This window comes from Herpailurus yagouaroundi, unplaced genomic scaffold (assembly GCF_014898765.1).
Source record: "Herpailurus yagouaroundi ecotype Mexico unplaced genomic scaffold, PumYag 141, whole genome shotgun sequence".
Classification (NCBI taxonomy): domain Eukaryota; kingdom Metazoa; phylum Chordata; class Mammalia; order Carnivora; family Felidae; genus Herpailurus; species Herpailurus yagouaroundi.
Window position 1 is genome coordinate 47,777,253 of NW_024412396.1, and position 16,802 is coordinate 47,794,054.

The following is a 16,802-nucleotide window of genomic DNA, read 5'->3' on the forward strand; positions in this document are numbered from 1 at the left end:
TTAGATGCTCAACTGACCGGGTCACCCAGGCACCCCTATAGAATCTTGATTTTAAAAATGCCATTGGTATCTGTGATTATTTTCCCATTTTATTTTTTTTTTGTGCATTCGTGCACAAAAGTATATTTAGTAACTTCTAATTTAGTATTAACATTGTACATCAAAATACACGTTACATGGTAGGTAAGCCACTGGATCAGAAATACTGAAATAGCAAGAGCCCTACTTTCTGTACCATGGCTATATGCTTACACGCAAAATAAAAAAAGCCTGTGGGATACTGTGATTTATAAGAAACACAGATTTGGTCATTCAGATAACCACAATATATTTCTCATATATATTTGGTCTTCATCCACAGTTCCTAACTCACAGCTCCCCAAATCTTTGGAATTTCCTGAGTATTGAGAGTGATAAAGGTGTCTTTTGTTCCATAAAGGAGGCAACTTTCTCGGAAAACACCTAAGGATGGCAGCTGGTTGCCAGGAGGACCAACCATGTGAATAAAGGGTTGGATCTGTCAGTCTCACCTCCCAACCCCTGGAGAGGGGAGAGGGGCTAGAAACTGAATCAGCCAATGACTTAGTCAATTATGACTATGTAATGATACCTCATAAAAACCCAAAAGGACAGTTTTTTGGCTTTTATTTTTGGAGTGCTTCCATACTTGGGTAACCAGAACATTTTCACATGCCACCAAGCCAGTCCCCAAGCTCCATGAGGCCAGAAGCTACTTTGTTCAAAACCTCACCCTATATATCTCCTATATATCTCACTGTTGATTCATACCCTTTATCATGTCCTTTCATCAACTATTAAATGTAAGTGTCCCCTTGAGTTCTGTGGGAAGCTCTAGCCAATCTCTAAGGAGATCATTGGATCTCCAATCTGTAACTGGTTACTCAAAAACACAGGTTAACAGCCTGGGGCTTGTGACTGGCATCTGAAGTAGGGGGTGAGAGGAAAGTCTTATAGGACTGAAGCATGAAACTGGAATCTGATGAATTCTCAAACACTACGCTGGTGTCTAAGAGCTGCTTGGTACTGCTAGGGCAGGGGGTGGGGAGATGATCCCCCTCACCATGTTCTAATGGACAACACAAAAAACCCTATTATTAAAATACTACCTCTTAAAACTTCTAGCACAATGGCAATTCTTATCTTAGAAAGGAATGGGGCCCAGAACTACTTGGCAGATCACTTAATATAGCAAAATGTTGGTCCAGGAGGTAAACACATCCAATTCCAGCCATTCATGTGCTCAATTCTCCATTTGGTCTATCCGATTTGTACATACCAGCCCACTTCCTGGTTCAGGATTATAACTTTAAACCAATGGAATGAAGTCCTTCCATCTCATTTAGCAGTGAATTGAATTAGATCAGTTTACAAACAATACGAATAAGCATAAATCCTGTATCCAGCCCCTCAAATCTCCCAAATTTGAAGATAATATGAAATCCAGAATCTATCCAACAGAAGGTCCATTTTAGCATTCTGTATGTATTCTACATAACTAGAGAATTAAGATTTTAATTACAAATCAAAGGACTGATGAACTGGCTTAGATTCCAGCAACCGATTTTAACCGAAAATAACACTAGCATTTTAAAATATAATGTTAGTACGCAATTACAAGTAAACTTAGTATATTACTTTAACTGATGAAGCATACTGGTTTTTTTTGTTTGTGTTTTTTTTTAACATTTTATTTATTTTTGAGACAGGGAGAGACAGAACATGAACAAGGGAGGGTCAGAGAGAGGGAGACACAGAATCTGAAACAGGCTCCAGGCTCTGAGCTGTCAGCACAGAGCCCGACGTGGGGCTCGAACTCACGGACTGCGAGATCATGACCTGAGCCAAAGTCGGCCGCGTAACCGACTAAGCCACCCAGGCGCCCCTGAAGCATACTGTTTTAATCAACGGTTCTCAAAATTTTTGGTCACAGGACCCAATTACACTGAGGACCCCAAAGCATTTTTGTGTCAGTTATATCTATTGATAATTTTACTATATTAGAAATTAAAACTAAGAACTTTTAAAAATATGTAATTCATTGAAAAATAATAATAAATGTATTTATATGTTAATGTAAATGGCATTTAATGGAAAATAACTATATCAAAATGAAACAATTTTGTGAGAAGGGTGGCACTGTTTCACATTTCTGCAAATCTCCCTAATATCTGGCTTAATAGAAAACTAGATTCTCAAATTTGGCTAATATCTGGCTTAATAGAAAACTAGATTCTCAAATTTGCATCTAGATTCAATCTATTGGAATATGTCGTTTTGATACATATTTTCACACACAGATATATAGTTGTAAAAGAAGGTACTTCAGCATCTCACGAAAAGATTTTGGGGACCTCACTTTGAGAACCACTACATTAAGTTTTTATAGGTAATACTTCACTTGTAACATTAAAATTCCTCCTCCATTAAAAAAATTATTGAGGCACCTGGGTGGCTCAGTCAGTTAAGTGTCTGACTCTTGATATGTGCTCAGGTCATAATCTCACGGTTCACAAGATTGAGCCCCACATCAGGCTCTGCACTAAGCATGGAACCGCTTGGGATTCTCTTTCTCCCTCTCTCTCTCTCTCTCAAAATAAACACTTAAAAAAAAAGATGATCTCTGTTACACTAGCAGAATTGCAAGACAAGGTTTGAAACCTACTTTAATTAATTACTAATTAAATTGTAATACTAAATTGTACTTATACAGGCACCAGTATACTTTAACATACTTGGCAGAGATCAAACTAGTTGCAGTTTCACTTGATTACAGTCTAGTAATCACATTTCTATTTCCAGTAATTGCATATTCTGTATCTCCCATTCTCTGGAGTAGCTATTCTAATGTCTTCAAATCTAATTCCACAACTCTCCTCACTCTTCTACAGATGTCTTCACTTCCTATTTCCTTGAGAAAATATGCCTTTAAACTCCAAATTTAAGCCACCAACACCATAAATGTAAGGCGTTTACACTCCGTTTGTTACCTTTGCTACTATTAAAATAGAAGCAGCATCCTTCCTCCATCTAAAACAAATCCACTTTCTACATGCTTCTTAAAGGCCCTTTAGTTATGCTCAAGTCTCTCCTACCTTAAAAACAAAATTCAACATAAAATCAAACTACCAGTGATTTATAGACTTTAACTGAGTAAACTTTATGGTATGTAAATTATATCTAGTAAACCTGGTAAAAACAACAATAACACACAGCTTTTCAACCTCACACTCCCTTTGCTACTCTGCCTTTCTGCTCTCCTTTGAAGACAAACTTTTTCATTAAAAATTTTTTAACTACCTTATTGAGGTATAACTGACATATAATGAACTATATATATTTAAAGTTACAATATGCTGAGTTCTTGCATATACCTGAGAAACCGTGATCACAATCAATATAATAATCAGCCATCACCACTAAAAGTTTCCTTGTGGGCTTTGTAATACTTCCCTTTCTCCCCTCCCCATCTTCACACAACCTTGTCTGACGAACTTCTCGAATTAGTAATCTCTAGATTTGTCATCTTCTTTCTTATTTTGCATCCATTCACTCCTTAATCTAGACTCCATCCTTATGACTCCACTGTAAGTGCTATCATTAGAATCACCAGGACTTTCAAATTTTTAAATTAATGAAGTTTCATTTTCTCCTTGATAGCACTTGACCACTTTCTCCTTCCTTGAAACTTGGCTTCTGAGATCACACTCTTCAGGTTTCCCTTATACCTCTCTGGCTACTCATTCTTATTCTCCTTTGAAGATAACCCATTTCACTGCCTGTCCCTTCTATGTTTGTCCTAGGCCCCCCTCTCCTCTCACTTCTTCTAGGCAATCTTACTTACTCATGACTTCAATGATAATTTATATATAGTCAACTCTCATTATTCAAGGATTCCTTATTTGCAAATTTGCCTACTTACTAGAATTTGTTTGTAATCTCAAAATGAAAACTCATGGTGTTTGTGGTTAAGTAGGTATCTTCATGTCCGTCTTTCCTAGACACCTCAAAAGGAATTCATCTTCCCTACCCTCAAACGTGTTCTTCCTCAGTGAGCATGCTCACCACCTTACTAGCTGTCTACACGGGAAACTTTTTTTTTTTTTAATTTTTTTTTTTAACGTTTATTTATTTTTTTGGGACAGAGAGAGACAGAGCATGAACGGGGGAGGGGCAGAGAGAGAGGGAGACACAGAATCAGAAACAGGGTCCAGGCTCTGAGCCATCAGCCCAGAGCCCGACGCGGGGCTCGAACTCACGGACCGCGAGATTGTGACCTGGCTGAAGTCGGACGCTTAACCGACTGCGCCACCCAGGCGCCCCCACGGGAAACTTTTTATACCAACTCATCAGTAGTTCAGAATTCAGTAGTCCCCAAGGCAAGGCCAGATAAGACATCATTTGTCCAGCTATATTTGAGGAAATTCATTTTTAGGCTATAGAAAATAATTCAGGTTCTGATTCTCCTATCCAACCATATGGCATTTGTACTTAAGTGCATGGGGTGGGAAGGGAAAGCAGATAAGGGGTGGGGAGCCACAACGTAGAAGAGGGGATGAATGTTTTGTCGAAAGGATTTCAAAACACCATTTGGAGAAGATCATACAAAAAACGTCCTAAGTAAGGTGTCCTGCCTGCATAAGATGTAAATCTTACATCTTAAATGTTTATCTCTAAAGCACATCTAATCAGCTGTTTCTTATGACAAATGACAGTACCACTGAATGATAGTGAACCTTATTTATCACACACAAAATACTTAAAAGTTGTATATTTCATAGCCAATTGGAAGTGCTTCGATTAATTTTACTTCAGTTATTTCAGTACTATATACCAGCCTCTCAGAACCCTGTGAATGAGGTTTTTAAAAATATATATATGTTTATTTATTACAAATATAACATGTTCATGACAAGAAATGTCACTAGTTCCAAAGGATACATAGTGAAAAGTAAAAAGATCCCCAAACCTTCACACCATTCTGTAATTCATATTTATTTGTGTCTTCTTAACAGGTTTTTCTTATATATATAAGCAGATATATAGATTTTTTTCTTTAAAAAAATTTTAACATTTATTTATTATTTTTGAGAGACAGAGCACAAGTGGGGGAGTGGCAGAGAGAGAGAGAGAGAGAGAGAGAGAGAGAGAGAGAGAAACAGAATCTGAAGCAGGCTCCAGGCTCCGAGCTGTTTGCACAGAGCCTGACGTGGGGCTCGAACTCACAAACCATGAGATCACTACCTAAGCTGAAGTCAGACACTTAACAGACTGAGCCACCCAGGCACCCCAGATTTTTTCTTTTTAACTATAAACAGAATCATACTATGTATACTGTTCGTGCCCTGCCTTTATCACTTAATAATACACTAAAGTCATCTTTCTGTATGAGCATGTCAGAGAATATTCTTTCAGTGTTTCCTCTGTCAGTCAATGATCATCACCTCTATCAGTCTGGGACAAGAAACCAGGTATCAGCCTTAACACCATTCTTTTTCATTCCCTAGGTTCAGTCCATTTCCAATTCCTATTGCCTTTATCTCTTAATTATCTCTCAATTTACTTCATTTCTTTTCGTCTCCACAGTTACCATCTTAGTCCAGACTAAACATGATCTCTCCTCTGGATTATTGTAATAATCTTTCACCAGACTCTTTGCACCTACTATGGACTACCTCCAAACCACACCACACCCACAGTCCCAGTTTGGGAAGAGGAAAAAGTTCTGGAGATGGGTGGTGCTGATGACTGCATAACAATATGAATGTTACTAATATTAGTGTACTATGCACACAGAAATGGTTAAAATGGTGAATTTTATGTTACATATTTTACCACAATAAAATGAACAAAAGATGAAAAAACCCCACACCATTTAGTGGCTTCCAGTAACTCTTAAAGTCCAAAATCCTTAACATGGCCTACAAGGGCCCCACCCTATTTCTTTCCAGGTTCATCTCATATAACTTCTTACACCATAGCCTTCCCTTTTTAAAAAGCACTTATCTCAGTTTGTAATCATATTAATGCAAATATCTAATTAAAGTCTGTCTTCCTACAAGGACACTATCAACTCTACAAGAGCAAGAACTGTCTTTTTATTTACCACTTAGCTTATGTCTGGTGCACAGTAGGTATTCAAAAAATTTTATTAAATGCATACAGACCTACCTTATTCTTTTTTTTTTTTTTTTTTTTGTAACGTTTATTTATTATTGAGAGAGAGAGACAGAGCATGACCAGGGGAGGGACAGAGAGAGAGGGAGACACAGAATCCAAAGCAGGCTCCGGTCTCTGAGCTGTCAGCACAGACGCTTAACGGACTGAGTCACCCAGGCGCCCCTCTTGTTTTTTAATAGTGGCAAAGAATTCCACTTAATGGGTTCCTAACGTCTTTATCTAATCCCAGAATGATGGGCATTTAACTTGTTTCCAGAATTTTGCTATCAAACGATGCTAAGATGACCACTTTTGCCAGTATATCTGTGAATGTACTTAAATGTAATTCTTTTTTTTAAGTTTATTTTTTTTTAGTAATTTCCATACCCAACTTGGGGCTCAAACTCATTACCCCAAGATCAAGAGTTGCATGTTCTTCCAATTGAGCCAGCTAGGTGCCCCTTAAATGTAATTCTTAAATGTAAAATGTCTGGTCAAATGAAAAGTGCATTTAAAATTTTAACTGATATTTCCAAATTGCTCTCCTAATAGGTTATAATTTATATTCCAAGCAATCAACAATGTGTAAGAGTACCCATTTCCACACTACTCGTATAATCAAAATGAGCCTATTTTGGGGGGTGAGGTTGGGGGAAGTGAAGAGTGTTAGTTTTTGTATGAGAGGGTTTTTTTCATATCTTAATATCATGCCAAAATTTTTAAAATAAAATATTTAAGTTTATTATCCCTATAAAAGAACTCATTTCAGCGAATAAGTAGCAAAGCTAAGTGATTAGGATTTCTTTTTTTTTCTTTGAGAGACTGTGTGCACAAGCAGCGTAGAGGGACAGAAGGCGGGGGAGAGAAAGAGAAAGACAGAGAGAGAGAGAGACAGACAGAGAGAGACAGAGAAGAGAGAGAAAGCAGGATCCTTACTAAGTCTGGAAACCTATGACCCTGGGATCAATACCTGAGCTAAAATCAAGAGTCAAGACACTTAATCAACTTGAGCCACCCAGGCACCCCAGAAAATGCTTAGTAATTGACAGACTGTGGAAAAATTTGTATATTTTTCATGTATTTATTTAAAACGTATATTCTATAAATCACTTTTCTGTCATATAGATTTTTTTCCTTTCTGAAGCTTCAAGCTATGTTTCAATCAATGGTAGAAAATCACAATAAGACTGTGTATACATAAGAATATGTAGAAAACAGAGAAATATGTTAACATTTTATATTAGACTAAATTTTTTTCTGGAAGATATTAACATTTTGGTCTAGTTCCTTCTATTTTTTTACATCCACACTTAATACACCTCATAGCATGCTTATATAATTATAAATTACTTCTTTTCACTAAAGAGTATAACATGTACACTTCTTTCATGACCTTAAATGTGACCCTTCTTCGGAGTGTCAAGTAATAGTAAGAAAAAACACCTATATGGCACCCCCTTCTCTAGATCTTCATTATGTTATTACTTCTTTGAGCTTCCATTTTCTGATCTTACAGGTGAAGGCATTAGTTTAAATGACCTCTGTAAGATTAACAGTTATAAGATTAAAGAGAAAATTCCTTTTGATTTAACTCTTTTAAGATTTTCTAGAACACACCAGGCCTGTATTTAAGAAAACAGACTCCCTATTCCCTCTGCTCCACCACTTAGTAAACATTTACCACTCAAAATAATTTCATTTGTAATAATTTGGGACTTGGGAGCACCTGGGTGGCTCAGTTTGTTAAGTGTCCGACTTTTTGCTCAGGGTGTGATCTCTAGGTTTGTGAGTTCAAGTCCCACATCAGGCTCTCTTTTTCAGATCCTCTGTCACCCTCTCTCTGTCTCTCCCCTGCTTGTGCTCACTCACTCTCTCTCAAAAATAAACAAAACAAAACAAAACAAGGAAAGCTATCCATTCAAAATTATTAAAAATAATAATAATAGTAATAATAATAATAATTTGGGATTTTTAGATATTTCAGGATTCGTTTTTCATCAGAAATGATCTTATTTGTAGTGATTCTAGAGTATATATCAGAAATTCCTATTTAAATATAAAGAGAGGGGCGCCTGGGTGGCGCAGTCGGTTAAGCGTCCGACTTCAGCCAGGTCACGATCTCGCGGTCGGTGAGTTTGAGCCCCGCGTCAGGCTCTGGGCTGATGGCTCAGAGCCTGGACCCTGTTTCTGATTCTGTGTCTCCCTCTCTCTCTGCCCCTCCCCCGTTCATGCTCTGTCTCTCTCTGTCCCCCAAAAAATAAATAAACGTTGAAAAAAAAATTTAAATATAAAGAGAAAAAAATCACTAATTATAATTGTTTTCCTTATTAATTCTACCTTGAAGCAGAAGATGAAGAGATTCATTTTTAGAGGGTTCTCTTTTAATTGTCCTAATTAATAGGATTTCACACACAATAGACTATCAATTATTTTCCACATCTAGAATTACAGAAGCACGAGCTCTTACCTTAACTGGGAAGCTACATTTTCCAGTACGAACCCCTTCCTCATCTGTCTGCCACTGATGTGGGCGACTGGCCTCTGGAACATAAACATCTTTCTTTCTCCTAAAACTTTGCCGTAGTTTATTCATTTTAATTTTTACAACCTGCAGACAGAGTAAAAGAAATAGGAAAAAGAAGTTATTATCTTCTCATATATTTAAACTTTGGATTACTATGCTGATAAAAAACTAATGTTCCAAATTAAACATTTTGGTTTTGGTAACCAAACATTTGGTTTGGTAACTCTAAGCTCAAACAAATCATTTCATTTTTCAAAAAAACAACTAAAATACTAATTCAAATAACTTCTATGATTTGAAGAGATGTTATTCTAAGAAGTTTCAAGCATTTTAATTGTAATAATCCAATGAATATTCCTATTGATCTACCCCTCAAATCCTTTCTAATTCCTGAATAAGGAAATCTGTACATGTAGGTCAAATTATAGACTGCTAACGATTTCTGAAAACATTTTGAAAACTTTCATAGTTATTAGGAAAAAAACCATTTCTAAACACTAAAATTTAGGACCTTTTTGACTTACTATTAGAAAACATTAAACAAAGCATGGACTGTAACCACCTTTTCATAAAGATGTTTTATAAAAAGGAAGAAAATAAAGTTTCCTTTAAACATACTTAAAGAAGTTCTACTAGGATTAAATTATTCTAAAGAAAAAAAATTCTTGCAAGTAGTATAACATCAGAATGTACTTTCATATCTATAATTATTACAGAATGAAAGTAAACTAATAGCTTTCCATTATAAAGGTCCAAGTCTCATCATTAACTCTGTAAATTAAAAGGGATTAAACTATAGTCATTTTTGGTTTTGTTACTAGAAGAGGTACCTCTCTAATGCCTTCAGTAGAAATCACAAAACTACAGGGAAGGAAGACCTAACTGATAAAAAACAACAGGACATTCAAGAACCTATGAATAAATGTAATGAATAAGTGTCCCTTTACAGAGCAGGTCTCAAAATCTGAAACCAGTATCTCCAGTTTTCTGTTAAGGAGCATAGCATTGTTCATTCTTTCCTTGAAGGGATTTAACCACCTCAACCAGCCTCAAGGAGATCTTAACTTTTGAAAATGATGTGACAAAGGTATAAAAGGAAACATCTCTGTCAGAGTGTTAAAGAGCAAGGAATTGAACATTAGTTCCCACATGACACCAATGAAAAGCTTCAAAAATCAAAGTTAGCATTCTGAGGAAAATAATTTTGTATTTTAAAATGCATAATGCCACACCAGAACTATTACTAAATTAGCTAATTTGCACAGACAAGCCAATCTTACCACACATCTTCTTAAAAGGTAAAAATTCTGACAAATGGCAATGTAAAAACCCCTGGGTTTTCTAAAAATGAATTTATTTTTTCTCAAATCACAATTGATTTGTAGAGTATATGAAGTAGATACTAAATAATCACACGACTGGACAAAAGGTAGTCCACTCTTTTGCCTTTAAGTAGATGACTCATTCCTAAACTACTTTAAATAAGAGTCTACCTTAATCTAATAGGCTCCCCTCATTCCTCCCCAAAATTCCACAACCTTTCCTGACAATACATCCTGTTATTACTTCCTCATATCATACTTTAAAACATATACACAAATATAAATATAAGAAAATAAAAAGAGACCTATATCCTTGCTCAAGTTGGCACTCTGAGAATCTTGAGGTAAAAAGCCCAAGAGCTTCCTTTCTTCTTAATTTCTTTCTCTTAGCAAAAAAAGAGGCGTAGGGGGGTAACCTACACTCAGTTGTCCTGGTCAGACACCTGAAAGTCATCTCCTCATTCACTCTTTCTCTGACCAACAATTCTGCTGCTTTTGCCTCCTTAGTATATCTTGAATTCATTCCCCCACCCACCACATCAGTTCTATCCTCAGACATTTTTGTGTAAATTATTGCCAAAGTCTATTACTTAATGGTTGCTTTGCTTCCAAGAAAGGTCCATTCTAATCTGTTCTCTTGATTACTGCCAGAGTGCTTTACAAAACACAAATCTGACCATGCAATTACTCAGCTTAAAATCCTTCACTTGCTTCACAATACTTTCCAGATAAAGTCCAAATTCCTAAACTTGGCAAAACACAGTCCTTTTTCATCTGGCTTCACTCACCAATCCCCATTGACATGCTAAGCTCCAGCCACACTAAACTACTTACAACTCTCCGAACAAGGCATGCCCTCTTTCAGAGCCTATTTGTGTGTTCCTCCATCTGCCTAGCAAGACCTTTCCCCATTTGCCTCTGATTAAAGTCTACTCATCTTTGGAGAGTCAACTTGGGAGTCTTCAGGGAAGCTAGTAGCATTGTCTTCTTGACAAGCCCCTAGCTGGATGGGGTTAGGTCCTTCCATTTCATATGATTCCCATTAATATCCTTGGATTACTTCTTTTACTGCACTCATCAAACCTAACAGCAATTTTCTATTTCCTTAATAGTAAACTGTATCTTATTTATTTAAATACTACCCCTGCATCTTAACACAGGATCTCTCATATACACGGCACACTATAAATTTGAAGAAATAAAAGATAAAATAGACCCCCATCATATTAGATAATATTTACCAGGTAGGATAAATGTAGACATATAGGAGCAGAGAGAATCACCGGTGTTGGAAGAGACTGCAGAGATAATGGTAGGCCAGCCTCCCACTGACAAAAGAACCACCTTGACAACTTCCCTTAAAGGAAGACATACGGTCTCTGTCTAAATAACTCTAGTATAGGTTTATTTCATCTTTGGGCAGTTACTTATTGTTGTACATTCTGCTGACCAATAAGAGAACAGAATAGAAGTGTCAAGATTTGGAATCTAAATATCTTGTGACTGGGGCCCGAGTGGCTCAGTTGGTTAAGCGTCCGACTCTTAGTTTCAGCTCAGGTTATGACCTCATGGTTCATGAGTTTGAGCCCTGCTTAGGGCTCTGTGTTGACAGTGTGGAGCCTGCTTGGGATTCTCTCCCCGCCCGCCGGCCGCGGGCCCGCCCCCGCTCCCTGTCCCTCCCCTGTGCATACTGTATCTCTCAAAAATTAAAAAAAAAAAAAAATCTTGTGACTTTCAGTACTAAAATCATTATCAGCATTTCTACAGAGAGTATTACTTATCAGTGATTTTCAAATTATGCTTTAAGTAGCCCTAGGATTTCCAGGGAGGAGACCCAGGTGCCACTGGTTGGTTGTGGAAATGAAGAGAACAAAGTTAGAAGACTACACTCAATTCAGGAGGGACATCAGGTCCCTGTCACAGCTTCAAACAAACTCCACTTTATCTGATTCACATATTGGGATTCCATATATGTTTAAGGAAAGGGTTTCATGGCTGAAAATTTTTTGAAAATGAGTGATATAATCATAACAGTTCTAAAATGAACTTGGCAAAATGAAAATATAATATCTTGCTTGTTACTTAATGAGTAACTACCAATGGTTTGTAAATAACCAAGGGAGAGACCAAACGTTCTGTTTTCAAGTAATCTATATATAATGATTTTGCTTACAAAGACAAAAGAGACAACAAGAAAAAATACAAAACCTGTTAAAATAAAGTAACATTTACTATAGGCCCTCCATAAAGTTAAACTTTACTACCAAATAAAGAAAATCATACCCCTCGAGAAAGTCCTGGTTGAACACAGGTAAAGTATATATTTTTGTTAGTATAAAAATGAGAACAAAAAATCTTACTTTGGGGGCGCCTGGGTGGCTCAGTTGGTTAAGCGGCCGAGTTCGGCTCAGGTCATGATCTCATGGTCTGTGAGTTCGAGCCCCGCGTCGGGCTCTGTGCTGACAGCTCAGAGCCTGGAGCCTGTTTCAGATTCTGTGTCTCCCTCTCTCTGACCCTCCCCCGTTCATGCTCTGTCTCTCTCTGTCTCAAAAATAAATAAACGTTAAAAAAAAATTAAAAAAAAAAATCTTACTTTGTACCACAAACTAAATTAAAAAAAAAAGTCATCCCCATTGTACTAGCTAGACATAATTGCCAAATGTAGAAAATCTCTTCACAGTTCTCATTCTTAACTGCTCTGCAAAATTTGACACCATGATTCCAGCTCTCCTTTGTACACTTCTTTCCTTGTTGTCTCTCCCCACTCCAATACCCTACACCTCTGGTTTATCTTCTTCACCTCTGTTGCTGCAGATACTCTGAGGGCTTCCTCTACTTTTCCCCACCCACTGAGGGTAATTCCCCAAATATTGGTCCTCAATTTGTACTTCCTTGTTTATACTATCACTCTTGGTGAAATAATCAACTTAAACCATCACTCCAACTGTGATGATTTCCCAATAATAATAATCTTACTCTTGTATTCAAATTCCTCTATTTAGGTGCATTGGTGTTGCCTCAAATACATCAATTTAAAGTTAAATCATCACCTCTTACCTCCCCTTAAGTCCTCCCCTTCTTTCTGACCCAATTTGTTTGGGTTAGTAAAAACTGAGAACTTACTATGTGCTGGGCCCTGTTGCAGATGCTAGTGGATACAGAAATTAATAAGACAATTTGCCTTTAGGTGGCTCTCTCCCCTCATGAAAGGTTAATGTAATAATAGCACTATGCAAAGTATGCTCTGGAAGCACAATCAAGGTTCAGGAAACATTTCCTATAGAAGATATTGCCCGAGTTAACTTTTAAAGGAAGAACAAAAATTAGCCACACACAATAGGAGGGAAAAGATATTCCAGGTAGAGGCCACAGCATCAACAAACAAATAGATGCAGGAAATCAAATGCTAGGCAGCAATTCAAGAAGAGTGCAGACAAAGATCAGGTACTGATTTCATCCTATGGACAACCAGAAGCCACTAAAAGGTTTTACACACGTCAATGACATGGTCAGAATTGCAACATAGTTAGATTATTCTGGTGGTAGTATGGAAAACAAATCTGAGGGCAAAAGACTATAAATGAGTTAGAAGGAGTTTTAAATAGTCTAGGCAATTTATGAAAACAGCTTGAACTAGGCCAGTGGTAGTGGTGTAGCTAGAAAAAGGGAAATGAAAAGTTTAAAAGTAAGAGTAGCAAAGAGAATTGAGTCAACATGATATATCTGCTGCAGGAAATTTTCTTTTGCCCAGGGTGATAAGACTAAACCAGTAATTAGCTTCACTATTTGCTCCAAGAAATTCTTGCAAACTAACTTATCTGGGCAAACAGTGTGTGCATTAGAGCAAACAGGTCTCCTGACAGGATAACAAATTGCTTCAAGACCCTTTTCTTATTATGTCCACTAATTCTAAATATCACGTCAAAACCCTGCCCATCCCAAACAGTTCCCCATCTTGAAGGACGTGCCTTAAACCACATGAGTACAAATCTCAAATCCCTAGAAATACTCTTTCCTGACTTCCCCTAACTACCAAGACTCTGTCAAAGTGGTGCTTGCCCTTGTTGCAGTAAGTTTAATAACCTCAGCTTTGCTGAATCAACAGGATTCTTTTGATGGGGAAAGTCAATGGCAGGAATTGGTGACAGATTATGGATGTTAAGGAAGAGAAATAAATCCAAATATGACTCCTAAGTTTTAGTTAGGCTTCAGCAAAATGAATTGTTGAATTTGAGGGGGATGCTGATAGGGCTTCCACGTAGGGATGTGTAAAGGCTTCTCTTGGGGGAGAGGTCAGGGCAATGATAGACAGTCACTATAGGTGTAATTTTTCCTGTGAATGTCTCTTCATTTTCCTCTTTTTCCCTAATAGAAGGTAGGATGCAGTAAACAGAATTAAACTCAGCTTACTGAAACATGGTAAGAAGTGCACGCACTACATAATTGGCCAGTATGTAGTAATACGTACAGCCATACCAGTGATTACATTTTTGCTATGCTTACATTCTAGACAGTAAATAGCCACTGTGCTAGATTTCTCTCCTATCCATCAATTCACCTTCCACAACTCAATAACTAATAGGTTAATACCCAGTTTAACAAAGTACTAAGGCCAGTGAAGGTTTTGATTGGCCAGTAACAATACAAGTCAGATTCCAAAGTCCCATCTCTCCCAGGCATACCCGTTGGCTCCCTACATGGTTCTCAGAGGGTTGCCCTCCCTTTGTGGGCAACTGCCTGGTCCAAAGAGGAAGATGCAATAACTCTCCATTCTGTCCACCATGTGGGTCCCCATCTCAAAATATTCCAGGTGAGAACAGGAATAGACGAGTTAGAGAAGACAGCACCGTAAACAGTGACACTAGCTATCCAGTAGTCAAACAGACCAACTAGCTCTTCATTAATGGATAAAATAGCAAGATCCAATTATATGCTGTCTCCAGTAAACCTACTTTTTTTCATTAAAAAAATTTTTTTAATGTTTATTTTTGAGAGACAGAGAGACAGAGCATGAGCAGGGGAGGGGCAGAGAGAGAGGGAGACACAGAATCTGAAGCAGGCTCCGAACTGTCAGCACAGAGCCCAATGCAGGGCTGGAACCCATAAACTGCGAGATCATGACCTGAGCCAAAGTGGGACGCTTAACCAACTGAGCCACCCAGGCGCCCCTACAGTAAACCTATTTTAAACATAAAGACACAAATAGGTTAAAAGTAAAAAGACAAAAAACAATACACCACATTAATAGTAGTCAAAATAAAGCTGGAGTGGCTGTACATTCCCTTCTCAATAACCAATAGAATAAGTAGGCAGAATCAGCAAGTATATAAACAGCAAAACTTGAACAACAGTATCAACCAACATGATCTGATTGACATTTATATAATTCTTCTATCCAATGATAACAGATTATACATTCTTCTGAAGTGCATGTGGAACATTTAGCAACACAGACCATATTCTGGGCCATAAAACAACTCTCAAATTTAAAAGGAATCATACAAAGTATGATGTCTAACAACAATGGAATTAAATCACCAAATATTTGTAAACTACATTTCAAAATAGCCCATGGGTCAAAGTACAAATCAAAAGGGAATTCAGAAAGTATTTTGGACTAAATGAAAACACAATCTATAAAAATTTACAGGATGCTGCAAAAGCAATACTTAGCAAGATAGCACTAAACTAGTGCTTTTCAACCAGGGACATTCACTGCATATCTGGACACATTTGGGAATATCTGGAAATATTTTTGGTTGTTCCCAGGGAGGTGTTATTGGCATCTAGTGGGTATTGGCCAGGGACACTGCTAAACATCCTATAGGACAGCCCCACAACAAAGAATCATCTAGCTTAATATGTCAATAGTGCCACTATTGAGAAACCCTGCACTAAATATCTATTTTTATAAGCTTATTTATTTTGAGAGAGAGGGAGGGAGGGAGGGGAAGGACAGAGAGAGAGGGAGAGAGAGTGAATTCCAAGCAGGCTCTGCACTATCAGGTTCTGCACTTGAACTCATAAACCATGAGATCATGACCTGAGCCAAATGTGGACGCTTAACTGACTGAGCTCCCCAGGTGCCCCAAAATGTCTGTACTTTTTGTTTTTAAAAGAAAGGTCTTACTTAACCATGTCCTAAGCTTCCACCTATAGAAACTAAAGGGACAAAGAAGTGCAAAGTAAGCAGAAAAAAAGGAAAGAGCAGAGATCAGAACAGAAAGCAGTAAAAAGTAGGAAAATAAAAACAGAAAAAGGGAAAGCAAAAGATTATTCTTTGAGAAGATCAACAAAACTGATAAACCTGTAGCCACACTGATCAGGGGGTAAAAAGATACAAATGATCAATATCAAGAATGAAAGAATGTCATCACTATAGAAAAGAATAATAAGGGAATATTATGAACAAGTTTAGGCTAACAAATTCATTGATAACATGGAAAAATACCTTGCAAGTGCCAAACTACCACAGCTCACTTAAGATGAAATAGATAACATAAACAGTCCTATACCTAACCTATTAATGAAATTTGATTTATAGTTAAAAATCTTTCCACAAAGATAACTCCTGGGCTATGGATTCACTGATGAATTCTACCAAACATTTAAGAAATCATACCAATTCTATGGGGCATCTGGGTGGCTCAGTCAGTTGGGTGTCCAACTTTGGCTCAGGTCATGATCTCACAGCTTGTGAGTTCCAGCCCTGCGTCAGGCTCTGTGCTGACAGCTCAGAGCCTGGAGCCTGCTTCGGATTCTGTGTCTCCCTCTCTCTG

The 16,802-nt window shown here is 37.5% G+C and overlaps 1 protein-coding gene across 11 annotated transcripts in view; it reads right to left on the bottom strand.

Annotated features, from left to right (window-relative positions):
• Positions 1-16,802, bottom strand: part of NUMB (NUMB endocytic adaptor protein) — a 203,615-nt gene that overhangs the window by 66,647 nt on the left and 120,166 nt on the right. For 10 of the 11 annotated variants that reach the window (XM_040477622.1, XM_040477620.1, XM_040477619.1 and 7 more), the window contains one exon: positions 8,645-8,785. In XM_040477622.1, coding sequence (XP_040333556.1) covers positions 8,645-8,770 — 126 coding nt within the window. In that variant the 5' untranslated portion in view covers positions 8,771-8,785. Of the gene's footprint in view, positions 1-8,644; positions 8,786-11,264; positions 11,488-16,802 lie in introns of those variants that run through there. The other variant, XM_040477624.1, reaches the window with a different exon arrangement.